Consider the following 15756-nt stretch of genomic DNA (forward strand, 5'->3'; position numbering starts at 1 on the left):
TTCCTGTAAACTACTTTGTACTTTCTGTTTTGAAAAGGTCTGTATAAAGTTTACCCGCTACTGATACGTTTGTCTATGAATAATATGTACAGTGCCAAAATAAATCTGATTTTTACAACATTCTTGTGTTCAGTGTCTCAAGGACCTAAAGCAGGACTTTCTACAGAGGAAAGAGATATATGAAAATTTATCGTCCTTCAGTGAGATGAAGGTGGCCTTGGAGAATCTGAAGAAAGCGATGGCATGGTGTTTGGTAAAAAAAAAAAAATTCAGTTGGCATTGTTTATAATGGATTAAGCAACTTCAGTAAAGGTTCCACCTGCTACTTTTTAAAAATAATTTCTGAGTAGTGTTTAGGAAGTATGGAAAGAAAGCCACAAAATTAAAGAGAAACAAAAGAACACATTGCCTAACAGTCCATTCTCAGTTTTTTTCAGTAAATTGCTGCTTTTGAACATGATGAAGATACATTTTTAATCACTTTCAGGTCAGAGAGAAGGAGCAGCTCATACAGCAGCTGAGGGAGGATATTGAAAAGGAAGAGAACAGTTGCAAACATCAGCACAACCTTCAGCTCTGCCAGGTGAGTCATAAGTGGTCTTTCTTTGTTAAATATACACAAGCCTATTTATAAATGTTGGAGCACTTCTAAAGTTCACCATCATATAAAGTGGCTGGCTGTACTTCACATACTAAAGTGTTAACTGTAGTTCTACTACTCAGAGTAGTAGAACTCTGAGTTCTTCTCCTCTCCACGCATTTACAGTATATGCCACCATTACACATCACTAACTGTGTCTCCTCTCTCCCGTAGTGTGTCCTCTCTCTTTCTCTCTCCCTGTACCTTTCCGCAGGTAGTCCTGGCTCTGGGGCTGTACGTTTCTGATGAGCACTCACCAGCCACATTAACCTACCCAGTGCTTGGTTGTTTGTTTTGTTTGTTGTGTCCTGATGCTTTTCTTTCTTCTCTCTCTCCTCTGTCCACTCACCCAAAGTGGTCGAGGCAGAAGGCCACCCACCAAGAGCCGGTGTCTGTCTGAGGTTTCTTCCCATAAAGGGAGGTTTTCCTCCCTACTGTTGCCAAGTGCTTGCTCAAGGGGGATTTGTTGGGTTTTCTCTATAATACTGGATGGCCTAGACCTTACCATGTAAAGTCCCCCGAGATGCTTTCTATTGTGATTTGGCATTTTACAAATAAAACTGAATTGAACAGTAGATCCACTGAAAAATGCAGATTGTAAATGGAAAATCATTTGTTTTAGACATTGTGTTCACTCTTTTTTGTTTATCATTCACACAGACTAAGGTCATGCAAGTAGAGAAGAAGATTCAGCACATCAAAAGCAGAATTGACAGTCTAAGAGGGGAACAAGAGTCTCTAAAGGAGGACAGTCTCAAGTTGAAAGAACAAGTGAAGGTCATTAGCAAAGCTCACCAAGAACAAGAGGTACTGATTAGGAAATATGACAACCTGGTTCTGTCTGTGCAAAGTGGTGTTTTTTTTTACATATTAAATATACAATTTATATTTGTTAAAGTGACATCCTTTTCCTATAGCTTGTTTATTTTAGGGCTTTGAACAAACTCAAACAGTCAGAGAAGGAGCAAAACCTTCTTCAGGAGAAGGCAAAAGCAAGGTAGGGGAGTGGAAAGCTTACAAGAAAGACTAAATGATGCCTCCGCCTTATAAAAGCATGCATATATGTGTGGTATGTTTTTTTCCATTGTATTTTAGTTTAATCCTAAACAGCAATGGAGAGACAGAATATAGGAAACAACAGAAGACCTTATCCAGTCTGAGAGAGCAGCTGGCAGAACTAGAGAACAAGTGCTCACAGCTAAATCAGGAAATTAAGAACAAACATCAAGCACTTTTTAAAGGAAAGGAAGAACGCGACAAGCTAAGGTACAGGAAAATTATGTTTGCTTTGTCTGAATCCAGTTTATTTGCATTCCAGTGAAATTTCATGATCCAGCTTTGTTTGTAAATACTAGACTGGAGGAAAGAAATATCCAATTTTCATACGAGTCCAAAGTGAAGAGGAAGAATCAGCTCCTCGCCAGTCGATCAAACAAACTCAAGCGTTTTGGAGATCATGTACCTGACCTGCTGGGTTCGATCACTCAGGCTTATGCCACAGGACGGTTTCTCAAGAAACCTGTTGGTCCAATAGGTGAGTTCCTGTTTTTATGTTTTGTTGACTTGACATCCTCGCTGCATTACATAGAAGATTTGGTTCTACAGAAAAGAACAGTTGACATTGTGGGAAATACTCTCATGTCTGTACGGTACTGCCAGCCATCTGTTAGCTTAGCTTAGCCTAAAGACTAAAAGTCAGAAAATGGCAAAACTGGCTCTGTCCAAAAGCAACAAAATTCATCTATTACCTCTAAAATCCAGTAATTAACACATCGTGACTTTTTTGTTTAATCCAAGCTAAAACCAAAGTGAAGAAACATCAAATTAAAGAGAGTTACAGCTCCTGGCTTAGAATTAATCCCTCAAACCCTCCTGTAAAACCACAATTTTTAATTTGTACAATGCGTTTTTGTATGGATTAAACAAATGTGATATGACTTGTTAATTAGTGAGCTTTGGAGGTGCTGCTAGGTGGATATTCTACCCTGCTTCCAGGCTCTATGCTAAGTTAAGCTACCCACCTCTCAGGTCATACTTACTGTACCCAATGGACATGCGTTTTCAGTTTATTATCTTCTTATCAAACTGTCAACAAAAAAAGCAAATAGACGTATTTATAAAATGTTAGAACAGTTATGCAGCTGTCTTTTCCCCCCCAAATGTTTGAAATCATCATTTTATTTCATACATTTAAAGTGAAGCAGCAAATTCAGTTAAATTGTACAGTTTGTGATCGATGGCCTGTGTTTGCTTTCAGGGGCGTGTATCAGTCTGAAGGATCCCACATTAGCTGTAGCCGTGGAGTGCTGTCTGCGAAGCTTCATGAAAGCTTTCTGCTGTGACAACTACAAGGACGAGGCTGTCCTTCAGGAACTGATGTCTTATTATTATTCAGCGAGCAACAGGCCACAGATCATCGTCAGCCCTTTCTCTGAAAAGGTTTACAACATACATGGACGGTCAGCATCAGCATTTCAGATTAGATTTTCTTTGCCACATTTGTTTTTAAAGGCATTTTCCCAGCACATTTTAAAGTGTTTTGTTTTCTGCTGTTTTGTAGAAAAGCATGTCACCCAGAATACCCATCTGTGTTGGACATAATCACAGCAACGAGCCCAGTTATCATCAACTGTCTGATTGATATGAGAGGAATAGAATCAGTTCTGATAATCAAAGTAGGTAGCTCACTAAGAAGGGAATATTGTATGTAGGACTGTTTTAGAAGCGATGTGAAGTTATTAAACTGCAGTCCATGTGACCTTGTATTATGTGCTGGATCTTGGACCACAGGAGAAAGACAAAGCGAGGAGGGTAATGCAGCACAACCGGCCCCCGAAAAACTGCCGTGAGGTTTTTACTGTGGAGGGAGATCAGGTGTATGCAAACCGTTACTACACCTCTGACTTCAGCATGGCCAAATATCTGGGCGGAGATCTTGAGACAGAAATAAGGTAACTGTGCTTTTTTTTTTTTTTTTTTTAACATCAATTGATCTGCAAGAAACATCAGCTGTGAAAAATAGATGTATAAGATGATTTGAGTGGACTGATGCAGAAAAATTCTACCTGAAACGCAAGTTGTAAACGTGCTGCTGGAAATGACCTGAAGTTGTGTTGGGTGCTGACAAAATGGTTGTCTCTCATTATGTCATTACTGAAGACAAATTTGAGTAGTTTTAACAACAAAGGGCTATTGGTGGATTTAAAAAAAATAGACTAGACTTTTCCTGTAAACTTTAAGTATGGTTAAAGGAATAGTTCCACTTTTTGGGAAATACACTTACTGATTTTCTTCAGAAAGTTCAGGGGAACCTTAATAATAACGCTTATGTCTGTACGGTAATCCAGGTGAGACTAGTTGTTTCCCTTTGTTTCTAGCCTTTATGCTAAGCCAAGCTACCTTCATAATTACTATGTACACATGAGAATAATATCAACTTACCCATCTGGCTGCTGGCAAAAAAACAAAAATGTGTAATTATTCAAAGAACTATTGAATAAAGAAACATGCATGATACCACTGACTTGATCTTATATACAGTACTCTGTCTGTTCCACTGACTAATGACGTCACTTACCCTTAGTTAAATATTCAGTATATTTTTAATGACTGCACCCTTATGTCAGATTGAAATGACAGCAATATTCAAAGCAGCATGTCATGTGATTTTTGTGGAAACCTCAGTTGCAGAAGTTTTTAGATATGTGGCAGCGTATGGGTCTTTGAGCTTAAATAAAAATTCTGCCTGTCACAGTATGTTGGAGTCAGACCTGGAGAATCACCAGGCTCAGCTGTCCAGGTTTCAGCTCCATGTGACCTCTGTGACTGAGGACATTGTGGACATGGAGAGCACGCTGAACAGCGCCATCATCACCCTGAAGAAGAGGCTGGTCTGTGAACTGTACTTATGTAGCACAGACATGAAAACATGGCTAACTTAACAATACTGCAGTTTGGTTGATCGTGTTGGTGGTGTTTTAACATGGAGGTCACTTCTGTAAAGTGGGGGGTTAATCTGGACTTTTAAAGGTTAAACTGGAAATTATCATAGTGTTTATCTATGTTTTTGGTGCAGGCCTCTGTGAATCAAGTGAAGGCAACAATAACAGAGCTGGAAACTGCCGCTGAGGAGCAAATCGATGACATCAGTTCCTTGGTGATAATTTAGTTTGTATTTGTGTCCCTTCAAAACAGATATAAATCATAGCATGGATTATTTAAGCCTAATGTCTTCAAATACTTCATGCAGGAAGAAGCTGTGCAAGAGAACCAACAGAAAATCAAGGCAGAGAAACAAACTGTACATGAAGCAAAGACAGAACTTGACAAGCACCAAAAAATGGTAGAAGACATAGACTGCAAGTACTCTTCTGTTAGAGAACGGGCTGATCAGCTTTCAGAGGAAATGGAACCACTGAAGGTACAGTGGCATGTTGTCACATCACTTTGTTCAGGCACTAAATATAGATTCATGAGGTTGTTGACAACCTCTGACTTCTGTTGCAGGTCTGTTTCTGTGGTTTCGATCTTACCTCTGTCCTCTAATTTAAATGTGTTTGATCAGTGAATTGTTTGAAAAGGATCTTTTTCTCCTGCATAATCCTCTGTAGTGTTGTGAAGTTATCTGTAAGGATGTAAACTTGTTTTGTGCTTATTTTAAATTAAATTAAATTAAATATTACTGTTTGTTGGCCCTAAGGATGAGCAGCTGAAACTGGAGACAGAGTGCGCAAGAGATGAACGAAACCTTAAGATTTTAGAGAACAAACTGAAGTCTCATGAAGACACCGTTCAAGCTATGAAAAGTGACCTTGCCCAAAGAGAAGAAGAGTTAAAGGTAACAAGAGCTCTGCTTAATTTGTACAATAGATTTGCTGTTCTGCTAGCCACAGGCCTACATTAGAAGCTTTGTTTATTCTGTACTTTAGTTCGTTGTACTTAAATACTAGCTAACACAGTAAAGTTTAATACACTGAACCAAACAGTTGTACTTCCTCCAAAATACTGTAGCTGTCACCAGTCACGTTCAGAGTCGCCAGACTGTCATCAGACATTACTGTACATTTGATGACAGGAATATGTGTCAAAAGCCTCAAAGATCAGTCCTGAACGGCAGCAGGTGACCGGCAGCACCAAGAGCATCGACACAGAAATCACTCGGCTGAAGAAGAAGATAAAGGTGTATGAGAGCAGCCATGGCGAGCAGGAGCAGGTGGTCAGGTGAGAATCACAGGCTTCTTAAGTAGGTACAAAATATTTGTCAGAGACAGAGCTGCTGTGGACACACAACAGATTTCCTTGGTTGAAACTCAGTAGTTATACACACATGCAAGTTACCAGTTTATTAGGTTCACCTAGCTACAACTAGTGCAGTTTTTTTTTAGGTTGTCTTTAGTTAGAAGAAGAGCTAGAAAAGCCTTCTGTCTTGTCATTTTCACTTGGTTTGAGCTTCTTGGACAAAAATTTTGTTGCTGTCCACTAAAGTTCAGCTCCTCCAATGAAATTTCTTCTGCCGCTGACAGCTTTTTCTGCTGTATATCTCCATCCAATCCAGTCTGCTCGTTGGCCATCACTAAATCATCTTCTGCCCTCGTTTTGCGTGTGCACACAGAAGGTTGAAAATTTAGGCCATTCCAATTTCTTCCCTCTGCCCTCATTAGGGAGTACGCTGAGGCCCTCGCTCTCTACAGAGAGAAAAGCAACCAAGTGAGAGATTTGCGGAGGTTCATCGACCGACTCGATAACATCATGTCAGACAGGCAGAACAGATACAAAATAATGCGTAGGTAAATAACAGCCTACTGAGTTTGAAAAGAAATTCAGAAATACATTATCGTAAGGTTTAATCAGCAGAGGAAACTTATGTTTCTGTCTGAGTCTTTCTTCGTTTTCCCAAAGGTCTCTCTCTGTCAGATGCAAGTTATACTTCAACAACTTCCTGATAAAGATGAACTGCTGTGGCTCCATGATTTTTGATCACAACAATGAGACACTCTCAATCTCAGTACGTCTTTTTACCCGTTATGTTTTATGAAAAGCATTGATAGTTTCTTCCTGTTAGTTTGTATATAGCATGTATTGTGTAGCGATTGTTGTTTCGTTCTGTTTAATAATGGGAATACTGAGACATTTAATTGAATCACGGACCTAGTCCCATTGTACTGAAGAAAAAGTGTTTATTGCAAATGACTGGTGAGAAAACACTTCCATGTAACCATTTTAACACTTTAATTTTAAAGTAAGATGAGGAACTTGGGGGTGGCCAAGGGCTCAGGCCTGCTTGTCATCCTGGCATGTCTTTTTTTTTTTTTTTTTTTGTCTCTACTGATATATATATACTCAAAGGAATCTTGAACAAAGAACTGTAAACTGCTACAGGCACTGCCCTCATGTATAAAAACACTGAGTACACAAACCTGCTCTGGTACACGTAAAGGTAAAGCCTCCGGGCAGAGAGGACGACGGTGTGGGTGATATGAGGTCGCTGTCCGGTGGCGAGCGCTCCTTCTCCACCGTTTGCTTCATGCTTTCCCTGTGGGAGATTACAGAATCCCCCTTCAGATGCCTGGATGAGTTTGATGTCTACATGGTGAGTGCACCAAACAGACTTCTGAAACAGTTTGTGCAAACGCTAACAAAGGTTTGACTGTAGCTCACTTTTATTGACAATTTTTTCTCGCAGGATATGCACAATCGCAGAATCTCTCTGGATCTCCTTCTGGAGCTGTCAGAGCGGCAGCACCTCCGACAGTTTATCTTTATTACTCCACTGACCACTAGGTGACTCTCTACTTAATGTTTGTCTGTTTGCATTCTGTTCTTTCCATCAGTTTTTTAAAATTCCCCCTCGATTTGAATGTTTGAGCTTCACTGTGCAGCTTTTTTTAGAATGAGGTTTTCATGCTCGTCTGCTTCTCTGTGCTCACATTAAATCTAAGTTTAACACGTACATACAAATGTGATTTCATGAGATCACAACTAGTTTGAAAGCCAGTCATGGTCTAATATGTCACATTACACAAGTGGTAGTGTCAAACATGAAGTGCACATAAATTGAGAATGAAGTTACACTTTTAAAATAAAAAAAAATCTTTTTTTTTTTAAATGAGGGAGAAGAAGTTCATGTAAGTTTTAAAAGATTAGTAAGTAAATGAAATTTTTTGCAACACCATATCTGACACAAATTATTATACAAAGCAGAGTACTTCTGCACATCTTCCAGCATGCCTTGGCATCTTGTGTGGAGGCTGAGTGTGTGTGACCAGAATAATTAAAGGCTTTAATGCTCAGTTGTAATCCATTACTCACATGATATATTAATAAACCAAACAAAAGACTCAATCCATTTCCCCTACCATATCAATAGAAATTTAATTGGTCTTTTCACAGTTTTAATAGCGTCACTTAAATGCAAATTTAATGAATTTTTTCTTTTCTTGATGAAATGGTATTTTTTAAAAGACAGTTTATGGCTTTTTTGTTGTTGTTGTTGGACAATATAGATTCCAATTGCCCCTATTTCTATAAAGCCTTAATTTATTATGTCAGTAATGTCTGATGACTGATCTAATGAGCCTCTTCTCTGTGTCTTGCAGTAGTCTACCCAAAACCAGACTCATTAAAATCCACCAGCTTGAAGATCCAGAAGGAAACCGGAGTGAAACGGTAGATGAAAATGTTTCAAATCAGTCCTGGTGACAGAAACATAATAATGTCAGTCATGAGGGAATGTTTATGTACACAGTTACTTTATGTTTTACTACAGCTTGCAAATGTCTTGTCACTTTTGAGTGTTTGTGGGGATAAATTCACAACCGTGTTATGAAACCTAAATAATGATTATACCAGGACAAAAAGGTATGTTCTCTTACCTTATTAGCAATTTGTTGCTGTTGTTGTTGTTGTGGTTTCTCTTCACTTTAAAAAATAGCAGTGTTAATAGTACTGTCAGTTGAACCTTTGTTGGTCTGTTTCAGTGTAAAGAGCAGTAGCTAGGGGCCCCTAGCTAGACTCGGATTTTTGGCATTAATAAGCAGAATATTTATTTTCTGCCAAGGAAACTAAACATGTTCAAATAAGAAATGGAATGCTATTCAGCTGTGAACTGACTGATGAGCCAGGGTGTATTAATCTTACACATTTTGGCATGACAACCAGAAACTGTGTGTCTTGTAAATGAAAGGTCAGGTTTGATTTCTGACACAGAAACAACACACTAAAAGAAAACAAATCTAAGCTCTTGACTAAATGAACAAATAATGGCACACGATCGAGATGTTCAAAACAACACAGAAGATTGTGTTACATGTTAAAGGTCATGCACTGTACAACTTTAAGCTCGTTTGTGAGATGTCTGGCACTGGTGTCATTAATGTGTTTTTAGGAAATTCTGTGTTCAATGTGGTTCTGAGTGATTTGATCACTGGCGTTCTTTTTTTTATCAGGGTTGCAAGTAACGTAGGAAAGTATTCACATTATTTCTTGATTATGTTTGAACTGTTTTAGGTGATGATAGATATAAATTGTTCATGAAGAATATCTTTAAAAATACCCCGAAAATGTTTGTCAAAGTTTACTGTTTTGTTATTTAGACTTTACGAGACCTAATCTGTGAACCCCGGCTTTTACTCAACCCGTCAGTGTTAATATTTTTACAATAAGAAATCTGTTTGTTGAAGTTGATTATTACAGATTTTTGGGCTTTGTAGCAAAAACATGTACACTAATGCTGTCCAGTTCCCTCACGTGTCAAAAATGCTCACTGCTTCACATCCAGCAGCTGTTAATGAGTTCCATGGAAAACAATATTAAAATGCATTTTAAGTAGAAGTCTTATAAGTTTTGTGCTCATGGTTTCACACACACACACACACACACACACACACACACACACACAGGACTATTCGTTCATGCTTTTATCCACTGCTCCATTCATGCACAGCAACATTTATTCAACATAGTTTTAAAGTGAAAAGCCAAGACCGGTCTTCATTTCCTGCTTTCCATTAACTACACCTGCCAGACGCTGTCTTTTGAAAAAGCCTGTTGGTGGTTTATTCATTTTAATCACTACAGAATTATGTTTGGGTGCAACACATGCCACATGTATAAAAGAATACAGTCACTTGTATGATGATCAGATATAAATATTTACTAGACAGAATCTGACATGGTGACAGGACTGAAATGTATAAATAATATAGACATTAATAATGTGAGGGTTGGTTCACTTATGTTATAGACAACAGTGAAAAGCTTCCGCAACCTCCACTACTGTAAGTGGACTACAAGCAGACACTCAGTCCGTGCTTGCATAGCCTAGAAATGGGGAAGCAAAACTGTCGAAAGACGATTTCCACAGTAACTTTAACCTACAGTACGTCGTCGTGGGGTTGCCGTCTCACCCTGAAACGTTCTTTCAAAACCATTATCAAGCACCTCTTTGATTGAGGGTCCTGGATTTTTTAATGATCACTGCAAACAGCTTGAACAGATTAAAAGAGATGAGACTTCTCAATAAAAAGATGTTCCTTACAAAAAGGTTCTAGGAATGTGGTGTGTCCAGTAAACGTATATGAGGCTTTTATTTTTCCCTTTTTTGCTGCTTTGGAAGTGGAGCCCCTCTCAGAAGGTCCCTGGCCCAGAGAGTGAGCTCCCAGCATCAGGGTCAAAAGCCGAAACTCATTTTATAGTGCTCTTCATTTCTGTAAACATGTACTGAGAAAAGTGATTGAAGTCTAATTGAATAAGCAGCCTGAAAAATTAGCCAATTGTGGATCACTGTGAGGAGTAATTTTGTGAGCTATAATTTCCTCTAGAAGCAGCAGCAGTACATTAAAATCATAAAGCAAATGGCGCTCAGTAAACATAATTTTGCTCATCCCAGAAGCAAAACATGATGCGGTGTTTATGTGAAGGCTCTTCCTGAGCGGTTAGCCCACATCTGCAACCCAAATATCTTTCAAGAAGTGTCATACATATGTGTATCAAATGGAGGGAAGCATGCTCCCACATTACTAGAGGTGAACTAATGGTCTGATGAGTAACATTACTGTACATCCCATGCAACAATACTAAATGAATTTTGGAGGGTTTCTCTTTTATAGCCACCTAAAGATGCAAAAGGTAAGAGATTATATTTTTCTGACACATAATATATGCATGCAAAGAACCTACTCTTCTTGATTCCATCATGTGACAACATCTGGAACAGACAGGAGCCTCTCTATTCTCCAAGAGCTCAACCAGTCTGGATAGTAGAGACAGTTACAATTATCATAGGAATTATTGTTTTGTTACTATTATATAAAGCGTACAGTATTTGCAGCAGTGAACACTTGGGATCCTAAATACTGCAGGAACATAATTTAATGCAGTGCTCCACTGATATACAAGCTAAGGTTGAATGAGAATGTATAGGGTTACTGTGCACAAAATACATTGGCATATTTTGAAATAAAAATTGTATCTTATAGCAATAGTCAAAATTATTCAGCATTTGACATTCTCATGCATACACCACGAGAAGCAAGTCCATTGAAAAAAGAGTCCAAGCATTAGTTGTTTTTTTTTTTTTTTCCTGTGGAAACGGCAGAGAACCTAATGAGACATTAAAACATGTGCTGCTGTCCAGAGTGTGTGGATTACAGATGGGGAGAGGAGCGAGCAGGGACGCCTCACTTCTGCATGTCACACTGCAACAGGAGCACGATGGACGGGTCGCTCTTCGCAGCCTCTTTGAACTCCTCCAACGAGATCTGGTCGTCGTTGTTCTTATCCATTTTGCTGAAGATCTTGTCCACCCTCTGCTGTGGTGTCAGACCATCCTCGTTCATCTTCATCATGATCACAGTGCCCACCATCTTGTAGATCGCCTGCGGGTGAGTCACAGCGAAAAATTTGTTGAGGGTTGTTGCTTATTTTGTAATTCAATGAGGCCTACATGTGTTAATGTGTTCATAAAGACAGAGATCAGTGAGTCGCAGCCAGGGTTGGATGTACCCCAGACTGTACATAGAAACCTCAACAGATTCATTACACTAAATTTAAAAAACACGTATTGTGTACTTACATAATATATTTAAATAGATTCTACATATTTGTGTCACATAAAAAGATAAATTATTGTAGCAAATTGCTGCCGGTAATCAATTTCCATTAAAATAACCTGCCTGTCAACCCAAGTCATCAACGCCACATTTTGCTGTTACGAGCGTATGAAAACTACTGTAGTTGAAAGAGTTAGACAAATGCAAAGGATAAACTGTATATTCAAAGATAAACAGTTAAAAGTTATGGTTGTTAGTGAAATGTAATAAACTGCTTAAATTTTAAGATAAAGGTAGCTATAGTTGTTAGCTACAATAAGAGTAGTAATTAGAGTAAAGAAATAATAATGAATAAACTGTTTATTCATTGCTCTAACTTCAAATGTACACAGCTGAAATAACTTAAATCAAAATAAACATCATTCATCCCTGTGAAGGTAAACGGTAAACACAATGCCACACAATGTGGTAGCGATGGAAACACTAGGAGCAATAACAATGTAAAAATGTAAAAGACCAAAGGTATTACCATCAAAGTAAATATGTAGTAGTAGTAGTCATTATGCAGAATGGCACATTTCAGATTAACATCTGTCATATTACTGGATTATAATTACTGATGCATTATTGTATACATCACATTAAATGTTGCAGCTGCTGAAGGTGGCGTTAATGTTAACTCCACCTTTTTGGTTTGGTTTTGGTTTATTAATCTGATTCTGAAAAGTAACTAAAGATATAAAATAAATGTAGTACAGTAATTGGCTCTAAAAGGTAGTGAAGTCAAAGTATGAAGTAGCAGTAGAATGTTCTTATTTACTTTCCACCTCTGGTAATATGAATGCAAACTTGACCAAACCTAAATACTGAGTTCAAATGACAGATGGTTGTAACAATAACCTATTCTTTATCATTTATTGTGTTTGCCCACTTTGGACCTCGTTCATTAGACATACTGTCTTTGCAATATGACGGATAGAGCCGATGAGACAGCAGACAAACAAGTTTGGGAACCACTGATGAAGATGCTTTGAAATAAAGCACACAGCGCATTTATTTAAAAGAGGAATTGGCGATACGCTCCAGTATCACTGAGCCATATCACATTTACTTGATTGAAGTGTAATGTTTCTCAGTGCAACTGCAGTTTTGTCGTTATGAAACTGTGTCTGCACTGCAGGTGTGCAGGAGACTGATGATAAAAAAAACAGAGTCAGTCCCCTGATGAGCAAGGGCTTAATGAATCGATAATCCCTTACCTCGATTATCTCCAGCATCTCCACTCTGGTGATTTTGCCGTCACCATCCAGGTCATACATGTTGAATGCCCAGTTGAGTTTTTGCTCAAAGCTGCCGCGGGATGTGATGGACAGAGCGCAGATGAACTCTCGGAAATCGATGGTCCCGTCCCCGTTTTTGTCAAAGGTTCTGAAGGCGTGCTGTGCAAATTTTGATGCATCGCCATAAGGGAAGAACTGCAAATGTGGGAGAAATGTGTTCAGTAGGCCTAATCCAACCAGGACTTGAGGGCAACAATAGAGAATGTGATTTGCACAAACCTTGACATAGAGCTGCTGGAACTCCTCCAGATTCAGCCTGCCACTGGGGCAGTCTTTCAAGAAGCCTTTATACCACTGCTTCAGCTCATGTTCATTAAACTCTGTGTTCTTCACCAGATCCTCCATAACCTCAGGAGTCAGCTTGCTGTTCTGCTTTCCCATGATTCCTGTGATGCAAGAACATGTACATAATGCATTTATCTGTGCTTGAGTGATGGCAGTTTGAAGCTCTCTGACAACACAGAAAACTAGCTTCAAACATGAGTACATGGAGTATAAATATGTGTATTTTGGGATGGCAGCAAAAATTCCCCTAGTGCTCGTGCTCTATTTCTGTCCCCTCAGCCTGTTCGTGCCAGTCTGTGGCCTGGGTAGCACTGACCTGGATCAACATTGACAGAGCAGATTCAGTTCATCAAACGTTCAATTGCTGCTATCAAGTTCCCACTGCAAACGCTTTCCTATACCCTGACAATGACAACAAAGCCTGCATACGCTTGGTTGTAAGAGAGGCACTGCTGCAGTAAATCCTGAGGCAGGAGGACAGCAGACCTGCTGTAACCTGAATCAGTGGGGAATCTAGCTTATAGCTGAGTGCTCTGTATGTGATGTAGTGTTTAAGCTGGTTTGGGGCAATCCCCACACTGAAGGTCCTAAGTCCCATCATGACAACTTGAACAACCACCCCACAACAGCCTGTCAGGAGTCTCAGATTCATCAATCACTGACTCATAATGTGCCAAATGACATAAAGTGGCCAGGAATGCGTCAGTTCTCAATCCATAATTTATCAAATAAGACAGTAGAGTATTATTTGCATGTCCAAACAGGGACAACTGTGGCAATTTTCCCCCACTTGAGACCAACACATGGTCCACATCTCTGCAGCAGCAGCATGACGGCAAGCTGGACAGACCCACCACAACACTGCATTGGCTCCGGCCTTTCCCAACAAACATGAGAGATGTGTGCTGCCGCCAGTGCTGCAGCCAAAATCACTGCTAACCCCAGACTTCAATGTTCATCCCCTGCAGGTCTTATAACCAGTCCTGACGAGCATAACTGCTCGTTAAATGAACTGGTCTTGGGTGTAATCTCTGCATTAGGTTTCAGTGAATGACCTTGAGGACAAACATTTTGCAGGAAGACGGGAAAACGAAATTGTTTCATGGAGCGTTGGGCTGAAAAAACTGCTCGACATCACGTAACTGCGGCGTTTTAGAGCAATATCCGCCACATATCCCACAGGCCACAGGTATGAAGGACTGGTTCTACCCAAACAGAGGCCAACAGATGCTGTTTTATTACATGCTTTGGACAATGACATCCGAGTTAATGCTATTAAGGCTAACTGCCTCCTGTGAGGGCAGAGAGACGCTGCTGCATTCCGATGGAAACGACGCAGTGAGAGTATTTCCAGATTAGATCCTGATCCTAGTGACATCTTTCCATGCGCATCGGGGCGAAAAACATGCCAAAATCTCATAACAAGCCCTATTTTTGAACACGACAGCTCCCTCGGCGCCTCGGCAGAGTCACGTTTAGCGCTTAAAACCAATTAACTGCGCAAAATGTTGACATTTTGTTAATTCGCCAAATGAGCCCTCGCTGTCTTATTTCAGTTTTTCTGGTTGTTTCCAGGCAAAACACGGGGGATTTATTTTAAGGGATGCGCAGGTGCCAGTGTGCCAGCCCTCTGTCCGATCCCATTCATTCACACAGAAGGAAATGTAAAAAATAATGCATGACATTAACATACACCAATCCTTGTGTGTGTGTGTGTGTGTGTGTGTGTGTTCATGATCTAACACATGACATGTACATCTGCAGGCAATCGCGTCTTACCTTATTACAGCCTATAACTGAAGATTCTCTATCGGAATAAAGCTGCTCTGGCTTCTGCAAAGTACAGAAAACCCCCTTCCGTTGGAAACGTTTGCCCGAAAGGGATTATTCTCAACGCTGCTGGCTTCCTTCAAAAACACTCCCTAATGAAATGTCTGGATTTTCCCCACGTTATTCCAGATGAGACGCAGCAGGGACCGATCCCACGCCAGTCGATGCGACTACAACAGCGCGGCGTCACCCGTGTGTATCACAGCCTGATCGTAAGTTCACTGTTGCCCTGCTGCTCGGTTTGGGTTCAGCTGGATCCTGTCACGTTATAACCGGATCCTTCATCGTGATGAGGATGGCCAGCCTGAGATTTCATCATCAGGAAATAAACATTTGGGGGTTGTGGTTTCTGTAAACAAAACAGTGCGTCCATATTTTACGACACTGACTGAGTAATTTACTAATCGGGGGTTTCAGATCTGTAAAACGGAGGGTGAATCATGTGGTCATTAAACGCGACTTTAAGAAGCAAAATAGAATTGGGTGACTAAACCAAGGTTTGAAACCCAGCAGAGACCCATGAATGTCCCAGGTTCTTTATGGTCAGGATTCAGGACTTTATAGCCCAAGTCACCTCAGCCTCACAGCTCCAGAGAGTGCAAATAAGACTTGT

At 39.8% G+C, this 15756-nt stretch overlaps 2 protein-coding genes across 6 annotated transcripts in view; one reads left to right on the forward strand and one right to left on the reverse strand.

Annotated features, from left to right (window-relative positions):
• The window catches only part of smc6 (structural maintenance of chromosomes 6), a 21778-nt gene extending 12334 nt beyond the window's left edge, over positions 1-9444 (forward strand). For 2 of the 5 annotated variants that reach the window (XM_020607950.1, XM_020607949.1), the window contains exons 9-27: positions 134-253; positions 488-583; positions 1301-1447; positions 1558-1637; positions 1736-1906; positions 1996-2174; positions 2898-3099; positions 3201-3315; positions 3431-3591; positions 4395-4530; positions 4716-4796; positions 4890-5060; positions 5340-5477; positions 5715-5860; positions 6301-6426; positions 6539-6644; positions 7077-7229; positions 7323-7420; positions 8236-9444. In XM_020607950.1, the coding sequence (XP_020463606.1) occupies positions 134-253; positions 488-583; positions 1301-1447; positions 1558-1637; positions 1736-1906; positions 1996-2174; positions 2898-3099; positions 3201-3315; positions 3431-3591; positions 4395-4530; positions 4716-4796; positions 4890-5060; positions 5340-5477; positions 5715-5860; positions 6301-6426; positions 6539-6644; positions 7077-7229; positions 7323-7420; positions 8236-8338 (2529 nt within the window). In that variant the 3' untranslated portion in view covers positions 8339-9444. Of the gene's footprint in view, positions 1-133; positions 254-487; positions 584-1300; positions 1448-1557; positions 1638-1735; positions 1907-1995; positions 2175-2897; positions 3100-3200; positions 3316-3430; positions 3592-4394; positions 4531-4715; positions 4797-4889; positions 5061-5339; positions 5478-5714; positions 5861-6300; positions 6427-6538; positions 6645-7076; positions 7230-7322; positions 7421-8235 lie in introns of those variants that run through there. The other 3 variants (XM_020607951.1, XR_002275528.1, XM_020607952.1) reach the window with 3 other exon arrangements.
• A 326-nt stretch (positions 9445-9770) lies between these two features.
• vsnl1b (visinin-like 1b) lies at positions 9771-15484 on the reverse strand. Its single transcript, XM_020608054.1, has 4 exons — positions 15093-15484; positions 13248-13414; positions 12948-13163; positions 9771-11514 (listed from the first exon to the last, which is right to left on the reverse strand). Exons 2-4 carry the CDS (start codon positions 13407-13409, stop codon positions 11317-11319), a joined length of 576 nt encoding a protein of 191 aa, XP_020463710.1. The 5' UTR covers positions 13410-13414; positions 15093-15484; the 3' UTR covers positions 9771-11316.
• Positions 15485-15756: the final 272 nt, after the last annotated feature.

Source organism: Monopterus albus, unplaced genomic scaffold (assembly GCF_001952655.1).
Source record: "Monopterus albus unplaced genomic scaffold, M_albus_1.0 scaffold90.1, whole genome shotgun sequence".
NCBI lineage: Eukaryota > Metazoa > Chordata > Actinopteri > Synbranchiformes > Synbranchidae > Monopterus > Monopterus albus.